General features: G+C 39.6%; 1 protein-coding gene across 3 annotated transcripts in view; it reads left to right on the top strand.

Moving 5' to 3' along the window:
- dbn1 (drebrin 1) overlaps positions 1-24,107 on the top strand; it is a 149,443-nt gene that overhangs the window by 104,078 nt on the left and 21,258 nt on the right. For 2 of the 3 annotated variants that reach the window (XM_046039808.1, XM_046039810.1), the window contains exons 2-6: positions 11,013-11,068; positions 15,951-16,063; positions 18,960-19,049; positions 21,675-21,818; positions 23,171-23,248. In XM_046039808.1, coding sequence (XP_045895764.1) covers positions 11,013-11,068; positions 15,951-16,063; positions 18,960-19,049; positions 21,675-21,818; positions 23,171-23,248 — 481 coding nt within the window. The remainder of the gene's footprint in view (positions 1-11,012; positions 11,069-15,950; positions 16,064-18,959; positions 19,050-21,674; positions 21,819-23,170; positions 23,249-24,107) is intronic. The other variant, XM_046039809.1, reaches the window with a different exon arrangement.

The raw sequence follows: 24,107 nt of genomic DNA, 5'->3' as shown, positions 1-24,107 counted from the left end.
CTGCTTTAGCAGATGCTTCAATGAATTAGATGGAGAATTGTTCGCGGTTGAAAGCTTCTTGCTGGTCGCATAAAGTTTATAACAGACGACAATCATCTTTTCATCTTTGCATTTGCAAGAAAGAACGTCTGTTTCCTTCGTTCTCCATTCTTCCTTTTAGCTTTTTGGCTAACAGCAGACTTGAACAACAGAAGGTCCAGTTGTGCATTCACATCAAGGATGGTGCGTTCAGTAACGCAGCATTACTTGGATTAGTAACTGTTATATTATTAGTATTTTGGAAAAGTAATCTGTTACACTACTTAGTTACTGGGACGCGTTGCCCAACAATGGCCCAGCTAAAATACCGCCTCAGATACAGCTAACGCTAACAGTAGCAATGTCTCATGCTCAGGTACAAAACACAGGTGAGCTGACGTTCACCTTTTGTACTGAAGGGAAACGAATGATGTCTACAAAGGATTCCAATATGTATTTTTCTTACCCATGAAGGGCAGGAAGATCAACCACTTAATAGGGATGGAGATAGTATTGAAATGTTAGATGATTATAAATACTTAGGAACAATAATTAATGCTAAGCTGGAATTTTAATACGGATGTTTTTTTTATGTGAAAGGGTTGCAGTATCTATATTTTAAAAGGAAACTGAGACTGTTTCGTGTGGACAGAAATATATTGGTCTTCTTCTATCGCTCCTTTGTGGAAAGCATATTATATATATATATATAACATATATATAACTTTTTGTTCCATTGCCTGGTATTTTACATTGTCAGTGAATAATAAAAAATAGTTACATAGCATAACATAGTTAATATGTCCAGTAAGAATGCCGGAGAACAGCAAACTAGCATGACAAAAGACTTGCGAGTCCCGATTGGTGAGGAAGGCGATTACTAGAGATGTATCACATCACTTATTTGGCGAGTATGAGCTGTTACCATCAGGCAGATGGTACCAACCCTCCAAACCAACCGGGCTCGCAGCTCATTTGTGCCTACTAGAAGTGGATTTATTAACAAAAATCTGAATGCTGAATCTCTGGGCATCGGGGAGCTGCACCTTAGTGTAATCTGTACAGCACTCGGGAGATATTTGTGTTTGTAATGCAGCTGTCAGGGTGTTGGTTTGCTGTAATTGTTGTTCTGATGTTTGCTGTATGACACACTATGAATTTCCGAAAGGACTAATCTATCTATCTATCTGAAGGTCACCGAGTGCTGACAAGATTTGTGGAGAAGGGGTTGGTAGAATCGAAATCGATAAAATTTAAATCGTCGGCTTGTCACTCAACTGAGGCAGGTAGTTAATGACGATGTGGGTTGTGTTCAAATTACCGGTTAATTCAAATGTGCTCAAAATTTAATGGCGGAAAAATTCCACCCTGTTCTCGCACACTTATTTGTATCGCAGTTGTGTGAATGAGACCCGGGAAAGGTCGGGGTGGCACCCAGATGAACTTTGTCCTGACCGATACAGCGAGAGCTCGTTGATGTTGTTTTCATCTGACCTCCGGACTTCTGATTAGTTGATTAATTGAGTCCTCTTCAATCCCTCATTATTCCTCTAATCTTTCTTCTCTGTGCTTGCTGTTTGTTCTTCCTCTCTCCCTCCTCCTACTCGTCCTCTCTACTTTTAACCTCCCTGCCTCTTAGTTGCATCTCTCCTCGCCCTCTTCGCTCTCCAGTTCCTTCCTCCTCTTATGCTCTTTTTCTCTTTTCCAGTCCTTCGCCATCCCTTTCCCATGGTACCTTATCTTCTTGTGTTTCATCACGCCTCCTATTTCCTCCCCTCATCGTCTTCTTCTGTCTCTTCTCTTTGCCCTCGCTTCTCTCCGTCCTTTTTTTTTTCTTCCTCTTTTATTCTCCTCTTTCTTCCTGTCTTCTCTTCACCTCTCTTCCTTCATCATCTTTTATGTCCAGCTGTGCACAGACACATACACAGAGCTGTTTCTAGGTCATGATGGCTTTATATGAATAATAAACAGCTGTCTGCTTTAAAGAGAATTATTTATAGAGCCTCAAGTGAGCGAGTGAGACGTATGCTCTCTCTCTCTATCACTCTCTCAATCTTAAATGCTTCCTCTTTTTCTTTCTTATCCCCTTTCCTCCCAAAATTTTTACACCCTGATGTCTTTATTATTTGTCCTCTTTTTAATCCCTGACTTTTGCTCTCTCTGGTTTTTATTTTTGTCTATAATCCCCGACCCCCAACATTTTTTTTTCCTGCATCAAGGAATTTGTTTTTTTACTGGTTGGGTGTGATGCTGCTGCTGCTATAACTGTCACTGTAATAATAGTAGTAGTAATAGTGGGCACTGTGATCAATATTGACCTAGATATTTTTTATCACAGCCCAGCCTCCTCAGGAAATACATTTCTTCTGGATCTGGTAACATGAGGTCTCAGTCTGCATTGTTGTCTGTACTTTTGTTGTCAGTGACTTCAAGTACTCAGATCTTTAGTACCAATACCACAGTGTAGAAATACTCTGTTACAAGTAAAAGCCCAGCATTTAAAATTTTACTTTAGCAAAAATAGTATTAGCATCAAACTTTATTTAAATCACCAAAATTACTGAAGTAATTATATTATTGGATTATAATTGTTCAAGATTCAAAATTTCTTTATTGTCATTCTACAGTGCACTGTAGAACGAAATTGAGGTCAAAGTTAACAGATTAAAAAACAGCACAGGAACAATTAAAAACACCGTAGGAATACGAGATAAAAAAATACTTACATGGGTGTGCGGAGCATGTCGAGTGAAAATAAATATAAATATATACAATGTGACACAGATGAATATAAATATCTAGATATATACAGTTGGAGTATGAATATACATAGGGCTAGGCAATAGAACAATAATGATGATTATCGCAATATAATTTTCCTCAATAACAATATAATAAATGTTCAATATATTGTCAATAAATATTTGGTTTAATTCATTTGAATCACGGACAAATTAGCTCTTAATTTTTCGATTAAAAATATTTATTTTGTTGAGAAAAAGAGCCCTGAAAATAATATTAACTAATTATATTTGTTGAAAACAGATTTTATCATAATAGTTTTGAATGTTCCACCTCAGATTTGTGAAGTCTGAGCTGACTGGGGGTAGACAAGTATCCCAGCATGCATTTCAACTGTTAGACTAGGTCTACATGTTCTTGCACGTTTGGACTCCTACTTGTTGAACTTGTAAGAAGAGCATGAGTTTGAAATTGTAGGCCTAATGTTACGGCTTAAAAAGGTGGTTCAGGTATTTTAAATTGAGGTTGTATTAGGTACTTATACGTAGTCAGTGTATTGCCTACAGTAGACGGGGGTCAGCATAATTTCAAAGATGGTGCATGCTTGTGTTTTTTGGGCCCGCTGTAACTCAGATCTTAACAGTTGCTCTTATGCGTAGGATAATGTGAGTTCTAGGAAGGAAAAGATATTACATATTTACATTTCTTGTTAGGCTGCGACCTCTGGTGGCAGAAGAAGTCAGGTGACGTAGTATAACAGGCGACAAAGTCTGTGTAAGGAGGTGGATGGATGGATGTGTGACATAAACTTGGGACTTTCACTCAAGAGACTGAGGTTCGAGACCCGTGTGAAAGTTAAACAACATTTTGTAGATGACTTACGTAATGTACTTATTTTAACCCACCTAAGGGACTTAAGGTCCCGTACGCCTGTTGCTGGACTGATACTTGCCAACCCTCATACATGTTGTTTTGGGGAATGGTCTTCTGGGACAATTGTCACACGACCTATTTAGTCGTTTAGGTATGAGGACGCATTTGCTCTCCTATCTATAGTAGATAAAACACTGACCAGCACCTCATATAATCTCACTTCAAAATACCCCAACTGTAATGTGTTATTGCTGCAATGCATTCTGATCCTTTTTATAGTTCCTGTAGGTACCTCGCGTGTGACTGATTATATCCCGGTATGATCTTTAGGAATTTGGGGGATGTAGAGAGAAGTCTGATCTGTTTCTCTGCGGAAAATCAGACTGACAGTGGAAAAGGGGATGGAGAATCAGAGATGATTGGAGAAGAGAGGAGATTTCGGTGATGTTAATAGCAGGCAAATACGCAGCCCGGCATTGAGGGAGAGGAAAGAGGGGAGGGAGCAGAGAGTGACTCGGCAGAAACAGACAGCCGGGAGGGAGGGGAGATTAGGTCAGCAGAAAGTCAGACGGAGGCCAGACTAGCTTCAGGCTAAAACAACATGAGGTCATCTGGACTCAGCCCAACTGGTAATACCCGTCACACACTAACACCACTCAGAGGCACATGGACGTCTACAAAGGCACATGTAGCTGTTCACTTGTTAAACAAGCCGCATCCAGTTCACAGACTTTACATTTATGTAAAAGTACATGAACCATTGTAAAATCCCAATATGTCTTTATTCTGTAACAGGAGTTCATACACGACGCGATTTTAAAATAAGGGGACATTACTATGTTTGTGTTACTGTCAGTTTAGTTCAGTATCACATAGACAAGCTAGGTTCCCCTTCAGAAAAGACCACTGTCATGTCTAATACCAAAAGGAGTCACGGACAGCAGCCATTTTATTTTGGGTGTCATGATACTATGTTATCGCAACGCCCAGGGTTTGAGTCCGACCGGTGACCTTTGCTGCATCGAGTTAACCCTAACCTACCGTTAGTTACTTCAAGATGTCTTCCAGATGTTTTGACGGTTTTAGGTCGGGAAGCTTTGTTGTTACGTTAAAAGGAATTTCTGACATATTTACAATAAGTGTGGTCATTGTGAATCTGTGTGTCGCGCTGTCGTAGAAATTCAAGCCAGAACTCTGAGGCTACGTTCAGTCTGCAGGCCAATGTGACCCCAATCTGATATTTTTTTTTGCTCATATGTGACTCAGATCCGATCTGTTTATGACAGTGTGAACAGGCCAAGTCACATGGAATCTGATCTTTTTCCAGTTCGATCTTTTTAAATGCGACACTCAGGTCGGAAATTGATGCGACTTTGACGTCACTCTAGAGCACTTGGGTTACATTCCCCACCGTGACACATCCACCAATGTGTCCCTGAGTAGGACACTTAACCCCTAGTTGCTCCAGAGGCGTGCGACCTCTGACATATATAGCAACTGTAAGTCGCTTTGGATAAAAGCATCAGCTAAATGAATAAATGTAAATGTAGAGCAGCTGTTGTCACAGTTCTGCTGTAGTGTGACCCTTGAGAGGACAATAAAAAACTGGAGACTCCCGTGAGCTAACCTCTGTTGTTCCTTGTTTACTTCTGTAGCTAAGGGCGTCGCTTTGTGTTGAAAAGTGGCGGGGACGTAAGGGCTTAGTTTAGGGGTGTGACGATACACTTCAAGATGTTACGATGCACAATATAGGGGGTCACAAGAACAGGATGAGAACATACTTTAACACTATTTTAAAGAAATAATCAATCCTGAGATATATGAGTGGGGGGGTCTGAGGGTCCTCCCCCAGAAAATTTGGAGCATTAAACACTTAATTTCCTGCATTCTGGAGAAATTTTCTGCACCAATTTTTGGTGGAGATGTCTTTATTTATAGACTTTAAATGGAAACACAAAATTCAGGTAGCAGATGACAATTCAAAATTTAAACATATAATTGAACATAATGCAATAATTAGTAGCTTGTTATTTAGCTTAATTTAATTCTTCTATATTTTCATTGCATGTTTTCTTTTAGTGCAAATCATGCACTTTTAGTTATCAGAGAATTTTCTCACAAATGCTTTCAGAAAGTGATGGGGACAAAATCAGCTATTTCAAAAATGTCCCCAGTGTAAATGACACCTATGTCTCTAGCCTACTACAGCGTGCTGAGTGTCCGGGTCGACCATTTATGCCTTGTTTCACCAGGTGGTGAGTGCACACACAGTCTCAATGACACATTTACAATATAAGAAAACATGGCTCACTCTTTTTCCTATTGAAGGCTTTGTGCACATTTTATCTTTAAACTTCTATCAACTTTATTGTCATTTATTCTAATAAAACTTTTAAGGCCATAGACCAATATTTAGGATGTTACGGTAAATGTATGTTGTTTAAAGAAGGTCATTTTGCTTCAGTAGCTGTAGTAGGCTTTCGCATACACTTCCACAGTTATTTTTCCTCGTGAATGGGGGTGAATTTTGTGGAGAAATCCCTAGCCCAGGATCTCAAATACTGGGCTTTAAAGGTGCCGTAGAATACTCATATTCAGGTTCATACTTTCTTTTTTTTTAGGGTTTCTACTAGTAAATGTTGCTTCAGTGTTTAAAATACACATTATTTTTCACATACTGTCCACTGCTTCAGCACCTCTTTTCTCCCTCTTTCTGAACAGTCCTTTTTAGCTTCTGTCTCTTCTTCCCTGAGCGCATCGCCGCTGCTGAATTATGAGCGCTGTTACTAAAATTTCACTCAATTATTAATGTCAATGCAGAACTACTGATTTTCACCCGCACACTGTACAAGCACGGCAACACGCGCTTTGCTAGCTTCCGACAGCTGCAGAGTTAACGTCAGGTCTTTGAAGGAGTGCAGTGTGTTTGCGTAGCGAGTGAGTGGTGGAGCGAATGAGAGAGAGCGAGCGGCAGAACATGATGGAAAAAGCTAGCGAGTTTGTTGTCAGTCTGGCAGTAAATGTACAGTGTAGTGTCAATTTCTGTTGTTTCGCCAGATGCTGGAAAGTGAAGGCGGACTCTGGTACATGAAAGTACATGAACACACACTGTAAGGAAAATATTTTAAATTACGTCGATTAGAGGCTCTGAATTTCAGTTTCGATTACTTTTCAATTAATTTTCCAGCCCTGGTTCACGGTATGTCAGTTCCATGTACTGAACTCTTTTTATCCAACTATGCCAAAGTAAACACAGTTTTACATCCTACTGCACCTTTAACCAACATATTTTCTTACATAAATAATAAAATCTTAAAACTTTTTAAAATGCATTTCAAAACGATTCCATGGGACAAGAGACACGACCTTATTTATTCTTCCAAGTTTAACTATGGTTGTTTAAGAAAGATTTTCATTATGCTTTAAAGAAACCAGTGTGGACAGGATCCTGGACATCATCCATTGACAGCAACCTTCTCCCCAAGATATTCTCAGCACAGGGTGTTTTAAACAAATGGCCAAAGCTGTAGTGTCTCAGATGAACACTCACACTTAAATGACACCTGCAGACACTACATCCATAGTTGTACGTAATCATTGGCAGCAGCTCGGAGATTTTATGCTGTTTGTAATAACAATAATAATAATCTTCAATAATCGACCGTGCGCTGATCTCCAGTTTATAATCTCCTTTTTAAACCCTGATAGATTAAAGGGTAATTTCTCTTAACCTCAATCCCAGTATGCATTTAAAATGTAGAAAAATCAATTTTGATGTCCTCCTGCTGGTCTTCAGCCCTCACAGCTTCTACTGATTTGATGGAGAGTCGGTCGGCCACGAATATCTTTCATTCATCCAGGAAGAGTTTTTATTTTAAAAATATTGTAATAAATTATTTCATCAAATCCATAAAAATATATCTAAAGATACTACCAGCTGTGGAAAGTTCTGTACTTCTGTAAATGTGCAATTTCGAGGTACTTGTGCTTTACCGTTGGATGCTTATTTACACTTCCACTTCCTTTTAGAGATAAATAATGTACTTGTTACTCAGCTATATTGATTTGACAGCTGTAGCTACCAGTTTCTTTTTAGAATATGGTTCAATATAAAAAACATATGATCAGTTTACTTAAAAATATATTGTTATAGATTACAATACACACAGTGCTTGAAGTACCTCGACATTTTACTCTTTGGCGTACCGGGACATTTTTTTGCGTACCAGGACTTCTCCCAATCACAGCCTGGATGGGGTGGGACATTTAAAATATTGACAGATAGGTGTCATTTTCACTTGGGGCCGCAGGGGACAGGTCAGAATCTGAATGTCTCCATCAATTTTTGAAAACTTTTGTTATAAATGTTCTGAAAAACAGCAACAAGAAATGATGAATAACAAATTAAACAATGCACAATAGGAAAACATGCAATGCAACTGAAATATAGAAGAAAGAAATACATTGTCCAAAAGCTGATTACTGCATTATATTCCATTATGTGAATATTTTCACATGCCACCATAATTTTGTTTCACTTCATACATTAAAGACTTTTCCACCATAAATTGGTGCAGAAAATGTCTCCAGAATGCAGAAAATCAAGTGTTTCATGCTCAAAGTCGTCACACCCCTAATCTGAGCCCTTATGTCTTCACCACTTTACAACACAAAGTGACGCAATCACCAAACTTTTTAAATGTTGAACTTGTTCTCACATGAATGGTGAACAAATCAGAGACTAACGACCATGTAGAGCATTTTTCTTGCAGAATAATTTAATGAATGGAACAGGCAGGCAGACTATCCAAATAAAGTGTGGCCTTATTTTACTTATGCATCAGTAATAATCATCCAGTAATATAATTATCATTTAGACTTTAGACTAATCGTTCCAGCTGTACTTATATAAACTGTTGCATAGTGTAATTTATCACAAAACATCATCATTTATAAGTTTTTCATTTGTTTTGTGTTCAAAAATCTCAAAACCTCAAATTTGTCCTTAAGTGCAGTACTTGAGTAAATGTAATTAGTTACATTCCACCGCTGGTGAAACAGGGTCGTAACAGGAGGTCAAAATGTTTTAATCTGGAGATGTCGGCTAAACTATAATCTCTATCACTTTCATTTAACCCCAGCCAAAGGTGTGTGAGTGATGTGTGGGGGCCTGCATATAATTGATTTTATATAATGCAGTGAGTATATACTGTACGTGCTTGCAAATGCTGTGGCTGTGACTGTAATTGAGTCTGTTGTGCTGGACAAAGACAATGGTGCAGAGGACAGAGTTACAGTGTGGGAGTTCATGTGTTTGGTCTTCCACGTCTATATTTGTGCAGGACATTTTAGACTTGGTTGTCGCGTTAGGGTTACAATCAGTTTTAGTGCTGTGAAAGTAGGTGTTTTTTCATGATGTGGGCCGAGATGGAGTTCCCACAGTCATTAATCAAACCTAGTAATCTGCTTTACACTCACACACAAACACTCGAGCAGATAATGCAGCTCAATCAGTCATCCTAAAGAGGTTTGTAACACTTTTGTCTGGTGACGACTGGAGTCACTCGTCCTCTGCCGTGGCCACCGGGGAAGCAGCTGATTTGCTCTCTGATGTTAATCAGTTAAGATGTGATTGAATGGTGAACAGCAGAATGGTTGTGTTTTGTAGTAGCAGCATAGTGTTAACAGACAACCCACTGAACCAAGATCAGTCTGAAACACTGCCAACGTTTGAGGAAATTCACAGAGAGTGTTGATAGAGATATAGCAGAATTGTTTATGTAATGTGAAAACAATAAAAAGTCTAGTAAGGCCAGCAGTTATTTGCGCTAAATACTAATGTTAATTTTCATTCTAAAACGCTCACAGTGACAATGCTAATATGCTGATGTTTAACAGGTATCATGTTTACCAACTTAATTTAGCATGTTAGCATTCCAGCTAATTAGCACTAAAATCAATTATGGTCACAATATTTTTTTTGTCTTACAGAACAGTCCAGAAAACCAGTACGCAACAAAACAGAGAAACTTTTCCTTTAGTTTTTTGTGAAATATCAGGGAAACTATTTGAAGGATTGCCATGAAATCTTGTACAAACAATTATGGTGCTTAGAGGATTATTCCAAATTACTTTGGCGATGCCCTGATGTTTCGTCCACCAACAGCAGGCCAAAGTTTTCACCTATCCCGTAAAATACCATCTAGTAGTAGAAGGATTGTTAGGGCTAAACAATTTTGAAAAAATAACGAATTACAATTATTTTGACTGATAATGTGACTTGATTTGCAATATTTGAGGGAATGATAATCAAATTAAATAATTTGCCCTGAAACTTCAGTGTACACAAAACACTTGACAGTAATGAAAGTCCCATCACCCTCAGCAGTACTTTGTTTTTAGTACTAATTACCAAATGTTTGTGCTAACATGCTAAATTTGTGGATATGGTGAATATTGTACCTGCTAAACATCAGCATGTTGTTAATTGTTGGTACAGAAAAATGCAAATCTGGAATATATTGCAGTTACGTCTAAAGTCATCAGATTTCAGTGGTGGACGAAGTATTGAGATGCTTTACTTAAGTAAAAGTACTAATACCCCACTGTAAAAATAGTCTTTAAAATGTTACTTAAGTAAAGGTATGTAAGTATAACCAGGAAAATGTAGGCTACTTAAAGTATTAAAAGTACTCAATGTCTCAAATGTCCCACGTGACTGTGTACTACTCATTCCATCATTAGATTATTATTCCTCATACATACATGTGACACCTTCACAATGCTTGTTTTGTCCAATAAACAGTCCAACCATCAATAAAATTAACAATAAATTCAATTTCTTCAAATTATTAAAAGGAAAAGCACCAAATCGTCACATTTGTAAAGCTGGAACAATGAAATGTTTAAGCATGAAAAACGACTCTGTGATCAAAATAGTGCCAATTTTCTGTCAATTGAGTTAATGATTAATCATTTCAGCTGTGCTCATATAAACCTTTGGGTAGTATAATTTATAACAAAACATATTTATAAATTCCTCATATGTATTAAAATCTTAATTTGTAAAGTAACTGAAACTGATAAATGTAGTGAAGTAAAAGTACAATATCTCCCTCTGAGATGTAGCAGATTAGAAGTAGAAAGTTTATATGGACAGAAAATTCTCAAGTAAAGTACAAGTACCTCTAATTTGTACTTAAGTACAGTACTTAAGTAAATGGACTTACCGTTACTGTCCACCACTGTCAGATTTATTACTCGAGTCCAGACCTGACAGACCGCAGAATATCTGCCTTTATAAACATGATACTGTAATGTTCATAAAGGTGAAACTTTACTTTTAACACTCTCTCTTTCTCTTTGTCTTTTTCTAACAGGGCCTTGTACACATATGAGGATGATAGCAATGATTTGACGCTCGCATCATCAGGAGGTAAGTTGATGTTTTTTTGTCACCAGGCGAATCCAAAAATGTAATCTCCCCCTAATGTGACACCTTGCCGTTGTTCTTTTTGTGTGTTGATGAACGTGGCTGCCTATAAACATTATGTGTGGAGATGGTTGTAATTTGCTGGTGTAGCGCTGCGGCTGTAACTCTGATGAGCTCTGCAGGTTCTGCTGCTTTGGGGGGAAAATTATCATGTTCTTTGTCTCTTTACTGTTACTGGGCCACAGGAGAGCTGGATTCATTATTACTACAGTTAATGGCATGATCATTACAGTTTAATTAGACTCCTGCATATTTGATCCACACACATGCAGTTTTCCAGAATGTAATAATATCACAAGTTCGCATGCATTGGCAAAAATACATACTGTGTGAACATGAAAATATATATATGCAAACACTGGAAGACTGTAGAAATTAAACAGAAAATTTGGCTCTGAATTGCCTGAAAACAGCTCGTTTGTAGTCCAGCCTTTTCCCTTGGATCCCTGTGACGTCACAGCAATGTGCATCATAACGCTCGCTAAGCGGCTTGTCCGACACGCCCTCAAAAACACTGAGCTGCACACACCTCCTCTCCCTTCCAAACACTAGCTACCCTCCAGGCAGTCAATGGACATAAAGTTGTTACTGTGATGTAGAGACAGAGCTCAGTTAAAACTTTATGGATGAAAGACACTTGTTACAGATTAATAACTCACCACTCTGAAACTCTCGCTCCAGTCCATGTTGCCAAGCTGGTCGGCAACATGTACAGCTGAACCGAAGCTGTTTACCGGCTTCTGATTGGCTAGTAGTCCTTAACTAGGAACTGCGCATGTGCAACTCCTAACAAAGATCATTTAGAGACAAGATGTATCACTCCATAGCTAAAACGAAGCGTTCAACACAGGCTGAAAAGAGGAGCTGCAGCAATGTTTTTTGAAAATCAAACCATGTAAACCTGCTTTGGCACAAACCCTACATATGATTTTGAACCTAAAAATGAGTGTAATATGACCACTTTGAAACTAACTTTGATCCTTAGACCTTGAACCTTTATCTGGGTGATCACAGGAATAAGTGATCTGTTAACTGGTTTCCTGTCAGATTTATTATTATCAGCATGCTAACATTTAGTAATTATCACTAAAAACAAACTACTTGGCTGAGGTGAAAAAGTGAAAGTATCAGTTAAAATACAATTATTATAAAGTGCAGTGGAAACAGACTTAGTGAATAAATAATGGCGTACATAAAGCATGTGACTGAAACATGAAGAGACAAAAACAGTGTGGAGCGATGAGGAGACCTTCCTCACATTAATACATGAAACTAACTATATTTCCATCATGTTTCCACATGGTTTTCCATCTTTTAATGACGTCACCTCGTTGTGCACTCTTCTTCTGCGATGGTTTAATCACAGCTGAGAGGAGAATTATCTGAGCTGTTTATCTCAATGTCCCCAAATCAAAAGAAATCACAGAAATTTCCAAACTAAACTAAGAGTTCTGAATTATCCAGAAAAAAAATGATAAATCTTTTCTTTTAGTTATTATGTACATTTTAAATTCTTTGCTTGCTCTATTTGACATAAAAGTAAATACCTCTTGACAACATGCAACACAAATTAGTCAGCTGATTCACATCCCGGACAGCGCACTTCACTTACCGAGATATAATCTCTTCCGTGCAGATCGCTAAACAAGGGGAGGCAGACTCTGTCTCTACTTAAACGAAGGTTGGTGCACAGATGTCACAGTGTTAAAGAAATCATCCAGTCCTCACTTAGAGACATTATTTAGAAACTGTAAACCTTTTTACTCACCGCGGGAGTTTTCCTTGTTTGTTCTGGACGCTGTTTACATTCCACCTCAGGCCTGTGTTAGTGAGGCATTACTACACCTGGCCGACCAGATAACTAGCATGGAGAAAAACACCCAGACTCCCTGATCATCGTTCTTAGTGACTTCAACAGAGCAAATCTCAGACAGCATATTAAGTGTCCCACTAGGGCCACTAACACACTGGACCACTGCTATACAACATTAAAGGACGTCTATTGCTCAGTCCCCCGTGCAGCCTTGGGACTCTCTGATCACTGTCTGGTTCATCTTATCCCGACATACAGGCAGAAACTAAAATCTGCTAAACCTGTTGTAAAGAGTGTGAAAAGATGGACCAACGAGTCAAAGCTGGAGTTACAGGCCTGCTTTGATCTGCACTGACTGGAGTGTTTTTGAGGCTGCAGCCACTGACCTGGGGGAACTAACTGACACTGTGACATCTTACATCAGTTTTTGTGAGGTGTGTGCCGACTAAAACCTTCCGCACATAGAACAACCAAAAACCCTGGTTCACAAACTTAGGCAGCTTCGTCAGACCAAGGAGGAGGCCTTCAGATGTGGGGACAGAGTCCTGTACAACCAGGCCAAGAACACAATGACTAAGGAGATCAAAGCAGCAAAGAGATGCTACGCTGAAAAGCTAAATAACAGCTTTGCAGCCAATGATCCTGTGTCAGTGTGGAGAAGCCTGCAGACACTCACTAACCACAGGAAACCATCCCCCAAAACTGCTGGTACTCAACGACTGGCAGACGAGCTGAATGGCTTTTATTGTAGGTTTGAAAAGCCCACAGTCACACCTCTCCCCCACTCCAACGCCATCTTCAAACAGTCACCTTCCCCAACTGCCACGCTGCCACCCCCCCTCTCCGACCCCTCATCTGCACTCAACATCTGTGAAGAGGATGTGAGTCAGCTCTTCCAGAGGCAGAAGTTCAGGAAGGCTCCTGGCCCAGATGGTGTGTCTCCATCTGTGCAGACGAGTTGGCCCCCATCTTCACTCAGATCTTCAACAGATCACTGGAGCTGTGTGAAGTTCCCTCCTGCTTCAAACACTCCACAATCATCCCGGTCCCCAAAAAACCCTCCATCTCTGGACTGAATGACTACAGGCCTGTCGCCCTGACATCTGTAGTCATGAAGTCCTTTGAAAGACTGATGTTGGGCCACCTGAAGGACATTACAGGTCCCTTGTTGGATCCCCTGCAGTTTGCCTACAGGGCTAACAGTTCAGTGGATGATGCTGTCAACTTGGACAGACATCCTCAGCACCAAACTCACCCAGCTCACTGTGCCTCCACCTGTCAGTGGATCACAAACTTCCTGGCTGACAGGAGTCAGCAGGTGAGGCTGGGAAACATCACATCCAGCAGCCGGACTATCAGCACTGGCGCCCCCCAGGGGTGTGTGCTCTCCCCACTGCTCTTCTCCCACGACACCAATGACTGCACCTCAGGAGACCCATCTGTTAAACTCCTGAAGTTCGCGGACGACACAACGATCATCGGCCTCATCCAGGATGGTGATGAGGCGGCCTACAGACGGGAGGTTGATCAGCTGGTTCTCTGGTGTGGTCAGAACAACCTGGAGCTTAACACGCTCGAAACTGTGGAGATGACCGTGGACTTCAGGAGGAGCCCCCCCCCACTCTGCCCCCCATCACCATACTCAACAGCCCTGTGTCTGCTGTGGAATCCTTCAGGTTTCTTGGATCCACTATATCCCAGGACCTGAAGTGGGAGCCCAACACTGACACCATCATCAAGAAGGTCCAGCAGAGGATGTTCTTCCTTTGTCAGCTCAGGAAGCTCAACCTGCCTAAGGAGCTGCTGATCCACTTCTACACAGCCATCATCCAGTCTGTCCTCTGCACCTCCATCACTGTCTGGTTTGGATCTGCCACCAAAAAGGACAGGAGCAGACAACAACGGACAGTCAGGACTGCAGAAAAGATCATCGGTGCCAACCTGCCCTCCATTCAGGACTTATACATTTCCAGAGTCAGGAAACATCACTGCAGATCCATCTCACCCCGGACATAACCTGTTCCAGCCCCTCCCCTCTGGTAGGCGCTACAGAGCACTGTACGCCAAAACCAACAGACTCAGGAACAGTTTCTTCCCACAAGCCATCACTCTGATGAACAGCTGTTTTCTGACTCACCGTGTCAGGAACAATTCTTGTGCAATAACCCAGTAACTCTGCCTCTAATCAGCCACCTGTTTACTGGTTACCACTTATCATTTATTCATCAATCTCTATTTCAGAGCTGTTCATACTGTTATATTGTCATTTTGTATCTTGTATATACTATATATCAAATCCACCTACCTCAAGTACACCTGCACATCATACTTATTTATTCCAGCATCCTTTGCACTGTGCTCCATCACACTGTGTACATGTATGCATGTATGTGTATGTGCACCTCTATATCACATCCACCTCTGGCATGTTCATAATAATGATAATAATTTTACTCCTGCATCCTTTGCACTCCGCTCATTGCACTATTGTCTCAATCTGTCTATATTGTTTGTGTTTATAGTGTGGAAATATGTGTTCTCGATACTGTATCCTGTGTCTGATTTTATTATTGTATTATTGTATGAGTAAGCACATCGTGACAATCGTGAGTCACATTCCTCGTATGTGTACACATACCTGTCAAATAAACTGATTCTGATTTAAACTGAGTGATCCTGAGAAATTTGATGGCATTTCACAAAACAAGTGGTGCAACAGTAACATGATAAATTTAAATGCTGATAATCTGACTCTGTATCTTCAAATGTTTTGCAATTCACCGCTGTACAAAGCCTCAATGTTCCCAGACAGGATTTAGGTATTTATTTAATGATTGTTTATCAAAATAACACATTCAAAGGATTGTCTAGTCTCGGCAGAGTTACCTTATATGAGCTCTGATTGCTTTTTAGTTACTTTCATAAGATGATTAACTGGATGTTCACAGCGTCTTCCTGAGAGAGGACAGTCTAACAGAAATATCAAAACAGGTCTCTTGTTCTGTGGTGCAGGAGGCGGTCTGGCAGAGATCACACTGACCTTTGACAACGGCAGGGTGATGTACGGCTTCTGCAGCCTGAAGGAGCCCACCTCCGCTCTGCCACGCTACATCCTCATCAACTGGGTGAGTCGCCCCGTCAGACAGGAGACTGGAGGGGAGGGGCGGTGCATGGCGCCACGCCAAACACCCCTGGCAGCGCACACACACACACACACACTGAAATGTCCTCAAAGGTATTAAATGAAAATATCAGAGTCATTAAGGGTAAAAGCATATTTTTAATTCAACAGTTTATTTAACAAGGACATGCCATGTTGGTGCAGGACCTAAATCCAGACTCTGTCTACATCATCCAATCACAGAGCAGCAGCAGCAGTTTAAAGCTGCAGATGTTCACTCAGCGTCCACTTTATTAGGTACACCTGTACAATCTAATGCCATCCATAACCTACAATTGTTCTGCTATTAAGTCTACTTTTATTATGTCTGTTATGTTATTATGGAAGTGTTCATTCCATTATATTTTTTAGCGCTAAGGTCGTAGTTAGTGACGGTGTTGTACTGGACTGCGTTAAATTGAAAATTGCTTCCTGGGAAGTACAAAAAATTTTAAACACCATGATATTTTTAAATTTAATTCTTTTATCCAAAGCGACTTACATTTGCTATATCTGTCAGGGGTCTCATGCCTCTGGAGCAACTAGGGGTTAAGTGTCTTGCTCAGGGACACATTGGTGGATGTGTCACAGTGGGGAATTGAACCCGGGTCTCTCATACCAAAGGAATGTTTCTTAGCCACTGCCCCATCCTCATTTATATCTCAAAAAGAAGACAGTGTCTCCAGGGTGTCCACACCGAGACTTCTCATCAGACGACAGGAAAGTATAACATTTTGGAGTGGACAGTCATTGACTTGTCAGGGATCCAGAGCACAGATGGCGTCTTTACAGGATTTTATATGGGGATTTTAACAAGAGGGCTGATGTAGCCTGATGCAGTGATGTGCGTTTCAGAGATTGAACTCGTGACCTTCCTGCGACGGCCAAACAGAGAAAAAGTGGAATCGAGTCACTGCACAATAAACAGAGCCGGAGAAAATTGCCCACCATTTAATTCATGATGAAAAAGAAGCTTTACAGGAAGAAATGAATAATTTGTGATGCAGTGAGTGCATTTAAACACAGTTCATCTGAGAGCCTTAAGATGAATGTTTTGCTTTCTGACAACAGCAGGAGTGCCCTGAGAGAGTGCACCTACGTAATGAGAGAGGGATGTGAAAAGAGAAGCACAGAGGCAGAATGAAACAACGTGGTCTCCTTAAAATTCAGTTTATATACAACAAATTTGTAACAACAAAGTGTTTTTTCTTTGTCAACAAACAAAATCTAATAATCAAATTATAATGTGTAATCGTGGTACTTTTCTGCATTTCTGCAGTTGTGCATGTTCGCCGAGTAGCAATTACATGCACTAGTACTGCTTAAAAATGATATATAATGATATGATATAATATTCTTTGTGATTTTTTGTGATGATTCACATGTCACACACAACTCTTTAAAAAAGATTTATTTAAAGCCTCAATCTTTTACATGTTTATTTACAGCATGAAATGTTGAATATTTATATCAAAATTATCTGTATATTAACTAATTGGGAGAAAACCAGGTAGTTGTAGTTCTCAGCACCCCTATAGAGCCCAAATAGTATGATCCTCGTTTCATAACGCCTCTGCGAGGGTTTCGACTGGCAGTCAAACCAGGCCCCGCCTATCGAAAATGAGGTGGTTCTATATAATCTATATTAATGTAAGTCTTAAAATGATTTGCTGCATTTGCTAATGTTGTTTACTGAGATGTTTAATTTATTTTCCTGCAGTATCTACTTGTAACTTCTAAAGGCATATTCAGACTGGACATATTTCCCTAGGTGGTGTGCAAGGATTTTAAACATGACCTGCCCTGGTCAGTGATTTCAGAGTTTGAAGTCACTGCAAACCTTTTCAATATCAAACCAAAACCACTATATTTCCCTAACCATAACCAAGTGCTGTGAGTTCCCTAAACATAATCCTAAAAAATTATAATCATACTTCTGTTGCTGTGAGCAGATATTACATAATGAAACATGTTGTCAGTAGACATATTGCAGATTGCACGTTCTGTTCCATCACTATGTTGCTAAAAAACTTAATCTGGGTGGCATTACGTTTCTCTCAAAAGCTATTTGCTGTTGCAAATTAGTAGAATATAAATGGGATTTCTAGGAGAAAGAGTTGAATGGAAAAAAGGGCAGAAAGCGACAGAAAGATCCGGTAATTGCACTGAATGGAGGTTGAGAGGGAGAGAGAGAAAGAAAGAGACATTTGGTGGTTTAAATGATTCTGGGAGCAGAGCCAGAGGGGTCCCATCATAATGTAACACAGCAACAGCCAAAAGAGCACCAGACCGAAACAGACTGGGCCAAAGCAGGCCGAACTGTTCTAAGAAATGGGCCAAAAATCGACAAAGTGTACAAAAAAAGTGTGAAAAATGAACAGAAATACACCCAGAAATACACCCAATGGTGCCAAAATGAACCGCAAATTCTTAAGTATACTTCAAGAACATCCAAGCTTCTTTCTCCTCTTCGGTCCGTCACACACACAGATAGATAAAGTGCTTCAATTTTGCTATTGAGAGATAAATTGCCATGAATTCAGATGAGATGAGGCTGTTTTCCCGTGTTCCTTTCTCTCTGTAATCGCTGCTTACTGTGTTTGCATTGTGTTGGTTTGAATGAGCTGTGATTATTGAATCACATCCAGCCTGTTATAATACAACTGTGTCAGTAACTGAACATGACCACGGCTGAACAAAAGCCCTAATGAGACCACAACGGAGGGGGAAAACTGTCCTTGTGAATCTGATCACTTGAATTAACAGAAACCAGCAAAGAAAACATATCAGCTGCGTTTGGATTCTTGATTTCCCTCTCCCCCCTCCATTTTTCTTTCTTTCTTTCACTCACTCTCTCCCAGGTCGGGGAAGACGTGCCGGATGCCAGGAAGTGTGCCTGTGCCAGCCACGTCGCCACCATCGCAGATTTCTTCCAGGTCAGACCTACGACGGTACTTTTAAACATTACTAATTAAAAACTCAATAAGTGTGCAAATTATCTTTTATATGTATTAGCATGCTTTTTATTTTATTGTTCATTTATTTGGATGCTTATTAGCTTCTGCTGCCGCTTTTGTAACTTGGTTCATGAAATAATGACATATCATTAATAACAAATTGCTGTTGTCATTAGCTTAGCTGCAGTTTAAGGTTTAAGGCAGGCTTAACCTCAGAAGCTGAGGTTTAAAGTCCACATTTTGTTTAGTCTGAACACCATGAGAGGTCATTGTATTTGAGGTTAAACTTAAGTCAGGTTTAAGTGAGGTGAGGTCCTAAAGTGCATTAGAAGAGAGGATTTCTACAGCACAAATCAAACTCTTCAATATGAATGCAACCCTTTGTCACGTTGAAACCATAGACTGTATAAAAGAAGTGGACGTAGCCACCGTAACGTCACCCTTTTGAAGCCTCGAGTTTGGCATTTTGGCTGACACCATCTTGATTTGTTGCAACCAACATGTCGGGATTTGGACTAGAGGGTGGCACTAGCTAGCTTGGTTAGCATCCGTAATTCACATTAACTGTGATTTTAACTGGGCTTGTGGCTAGCGAAAAGGCTTAATAAAAAATTTTACTTACTGGAAAAAATTAATAGCCGACTCCTAATTAGCTTTTTCAACACAGCTGGTTAAATGTACACAGAGCAGCGGATACGAGTCACCTCTATCCTGATTGACAGGTCACCATGGTAACATCTTATCAATCATGGACAATCCCGCCCTGAAATATACTCTGCTTCGGGGTCTATGTTCCTCTAAATGGGACCATAATTTACTAAATGAATATCATGTGGTGTTGAAGAAGACTTGAAACTAGCGACTGAGACCATAAACTCATCAGGAAAGTATTTACTGAGGGAATAAATCAGCTGAGAAGTAGAAACATTTTTTCATAGATTTTGATAAAGTCACACTTCTTTCTGCAGCCGGTGGAGTCGCCCCCTGCTGGCTGCTAGAGAGGACGCAGGTGTTTGCATTGGCTTCCCTTTTCAGACCCGCAGGTTCCCGCTTCATGTTATCGTGTCATCAGATGCACGTACATGGATGAACTAATGCAGCAGATCTGATGTGATCTGTGTTTGTTTCATAATATGCTTCAATTTTCTGTATTTTTTTGTCACATGAAGAATGTTTGAATGTTCTTCTGTTTTCAACCAACTCTCCGTGGAAAAAAGAAGCTGCAGCACATTAAACCTGTAGGAGGATCAAAGAGGAGGAACAATAGTGTGTGTGTGTGTGTGTGTGTGTGTGTGTGTGTGTGTGTGTGTGTGTGTGTGTATGTGTGTGTGTGTGCGTGTGCGTGTGCGTGTGTGTATGTGTGTGTGTGTGTGTGTGTGTGTGTGTGTTACAGTGCATGACTAATACCATTTCTTTTTAAAGTAATCTCTCTGTGCTGAGAGCTCTGAGCTGAATGACAATCCTCTCACCCACTGAGCGTGTATGTGTGTGTGTCATACACAGCAGTGTATTCACACTTGTACACCTGGCTGAGTGTGTATTTTTGGATTTGTAGAGTAGATAAAAAGATCGAGATTAAAGCAGAGGTGACATTTATATATATATATATATATATATATATATATGCCAAAGTCTGTGTGTGTGTGTGTGTTGAAGTGTCATTATTCTAAGTGGCAGTTCTGTCTCCCACACAGCCTCAACTTCACACCAACGGTGCTTTCAATGACCCTTTTGGGGATAGTACACACACACACACACACACACACAGTCCCAACAGTCTTTAATGGCATGAATAATCTGTAATATGATCAATGATGAACAAATTATAAATACTACTGTAGTACTAGTTTATATACTACACAAGACATTAGATCGTTTTACATTTACATTACATTTATATATTTAGCATTTTATCCAAAGCGACTTACAATTGCTATACATGTCAGAAGTGTCTTGCTCAGGGACACAATGGTGGATGTGTCACAGTGGGAATCAAACCCAGGTCTCCCACACCAAAGGCAAGCATCTTATCTATGTGCCATGTTTTAAATCTATCACAAATAAAATTTTATAAAATCTTGTGTTGAATACAATTACGAGATGAAATTAGTGTTGATTAACTGTTTGAATATTGATATTAGCTTACATATAGTCAGATATATTAAGAAAAAAGGAGGGGAGTACTTTTAAAACCTTGCAACATCATATTTTACTTATCTATTTGAAAACATTAGCAAAAACTTGCATTAGAAAGAAAAACTAAACATAACAGAAGTTCATTTTGTGTGTGTTTGTATATAAGTGCTCCACGAGTAAACGGCAGGCGCTCTGCTGTAGCCTATTTAACTTAAGTTAAAACTATAGGCTACATAACTTTACCTGATAGGTCTTCATCTAGTTCTGCCGTGTGAATTCCCTCCTGTTGATGTCCTATTTAGTAAAACAGAAATAGATTCTGAAAACTCACAAACAGCGAGGATCAGGTGCGTGTGTGTATATATATATATATATATATATATATATACACACAAATAAATAAGTAAATCTGAGGGCTAGTGTAGATCTAGCCAGTCATTCTGATTCCCTCATGTGGTAACTCTCCTCTCTCTCTCTCTCCAGGGGGTGGAGGTCATTATCAACGCCAGCAGTCTGGACGACATCGACCCGTCAGCCATCGGGCAGCGCCTGACCAACGGGACGGTGGTGGTGGCGAGTCCGGTCCTGAGCCGCCTGAGAACCCGGGAGGATGAGCACAGAGACGTGGAACGAACAACGAGAGTCGACTCACACACGCGTAGAAAATAATTTGTGTGTTTAGACCAGTGCCTTTTCAAGTGAAGTTCGATCTTCCTCTCCTCCCTCGGCATTAAAAGGTGTGACGACACTCATAGCTCACGATACGATATTTTAACACTATTTAGGAAATCTTCAATGATAAAATATATGACTGGAAAATATTGATTTTCTTCAAAACAACGCAGGTGTATTTTGAAAGGTTGCTTTACATATTGTTCGCGTCTCGTGGCTGTTTAGTGTTTCCACCGGGGACCCAAAATGCTGCCACACAAGCGATCATATACTAAGGTAGTCACTGGAGTGAGGACTAACAGAGCTGGACTTGTGTTTTCAGTCACTATAAAGAGTGGACTCTGTCTTTATGCTCCTCAAGAACAGCGTGGGTCACTATCTACAGAGGGTCAAGGAGGGTCTAGTGAATGACAGACAGCTGGTGAAAACTGAACATCTGCATCAGGATTTCCAGGATTCCGAGCTGTGAAGCTAACGTTAGCTTCAGTAGCTACACTGTTGCTGTGTCATTACTGTGAAAACTGGCCTTTAAGGACTTTTGAATGTCATCATTTTTAAACTGAAGTAATGTGAATACCACTAATGTAATATACTGCTAAATTAGGACTTTTTTCTACATGTTTTATTTTTTTTCATGCAGAAATAACTTTGTGACTGTGCCTTATTGGCTGTTCTTGTGACTAGGGCTGTAATCGGAAAAAAGTATTTCTTCATCGCCTTCATGTTAAAAGTAATTTCGGCCACGCTGCTGTCATGGTAATGTAACGTTACACCATGTGTCATCTAACATTCAGCCGTTTCATATTTTCTGTTTCTTTAACAGCCACGTATGAGCGAGAAAACAGCTGAATCTAACAGTACACACAATCTGTTTTCTTTGCCCCACACTGATACAGAAATACGTTTGATTCTCATACTGCATTACTCAACATTGAAATGAATCCATGTCAGAAACATTTAAAGTTTTAAGTAAAGTAGCCTAATTAATGTCTGTTATTGTTATTATCACAAAACATCAGTGACGTGGAAACTGGATTCATTTTAAGATTTGCTGCTATTGTCATTATTCTAATGTGCATGTGAGGATGATTAAATAACATATTATTGATTAGACATGTTTTTGATATTTATTTTGGATAAATTGGTACGTTAATCGAGTAATAGGCAACTTTTTTTTCTTTAGAATATGCAAAATTATTCGTTAGATTAATCGACTTGAAAAATAATCGTTATGTACAATTATGTACAGCCCTACTTGTGACGAAAGAAACTTAAATTCTCTCTACCCTCTTTCTCTCCCGATGCAGGGCACGGTGTACGAGAAGACCAACGCAGAGATCGAGATGAAGAAAATCAATAGAGAGGAGTTTTGGGAGCAGGCCAAGGTAGGTGTGGAATCTGAAAGGAGGCAATGACATTTAACAAACAGTTTTCACCATTCGCAAGGAGTTTATTTCCAGTTGTAGAGTTCAATCGAATAGTTTGCTAAAACATAGCTTAGCTTAGCTAAGCACAACAACTGTATGCAGGGGGAAACAGTTAGCCTGGCAAAGTTAACAAAATAAACCCATTTTCTTAATCCGTACAAAAAAAGTATAAAAAAAACCCAACACATTACTGTGTTTTGGGGGGGGTGATGGACTATGACTTGACTCTGCGCAGTTGCCACACAACCCGCAGAGACTGCAAGATGTCAGTCTGCCCAGCCATTAATTAGTCCGGCATGTAACCCGTGTAACAAAGCAAGGTGTTAGTTGTGAACATGTTTTTTTAGGCACACTAACATCCTGTCTTTGTGCTAAGCTAACCTGCTACTGGCTGTAACTTCATATTTACCGTACAGTGTTATCACTCTTTTAAATAAATACAGTCAATGTTAATTCCGGTTATGTGCAGTGGTGGACAGTAACTAAGTACATTTACTCAAGTACTGCACTTGAGTAGAAATTAGAGGTATAGAGTGTACTTTACTTGAGTATTTTCTTTTCATGTTTCTTTTCAGCTTCAGCTACTTTACACACATGTTAAGAGTTTTAAAAATATGATGTTTTCTTATAAATTAAACTGCCCAAAAGTTTATTCAAGTACAGCTAGTAAATTAGTAGAAATTTAATTGGCAACTATTTCAATAATCGTTTGTTATTTTTCCTGTAAAAACATTTCATGTTTCACAAATGTGAAGATTTGCTGCTTTTCCTTTTAATTATACTATTTTTTAAATCATTTTGTGTATTTTTTAAGCAC

Source organism: Micropterus dolomieu, linkage group LG23 (assembly GCF_021292245.1).
Source record: "Micropterus dolomieu isolate WLL.071019.BEF.003 ecotype Adirondacks linkage group LG23, ASM2129224v1, whole genome shotgun sequence".
NCBI lineage: Eukaryota > Metazoa > Chordata > Actinopteri > Centrarchiformes > Centrarchidae > Micropterus > Micropterus dolomieu.
Note: the sequence above shows the minus strand (reverse complement) of the source record. Positions and strands in the feature narration are given on the sequence as shown.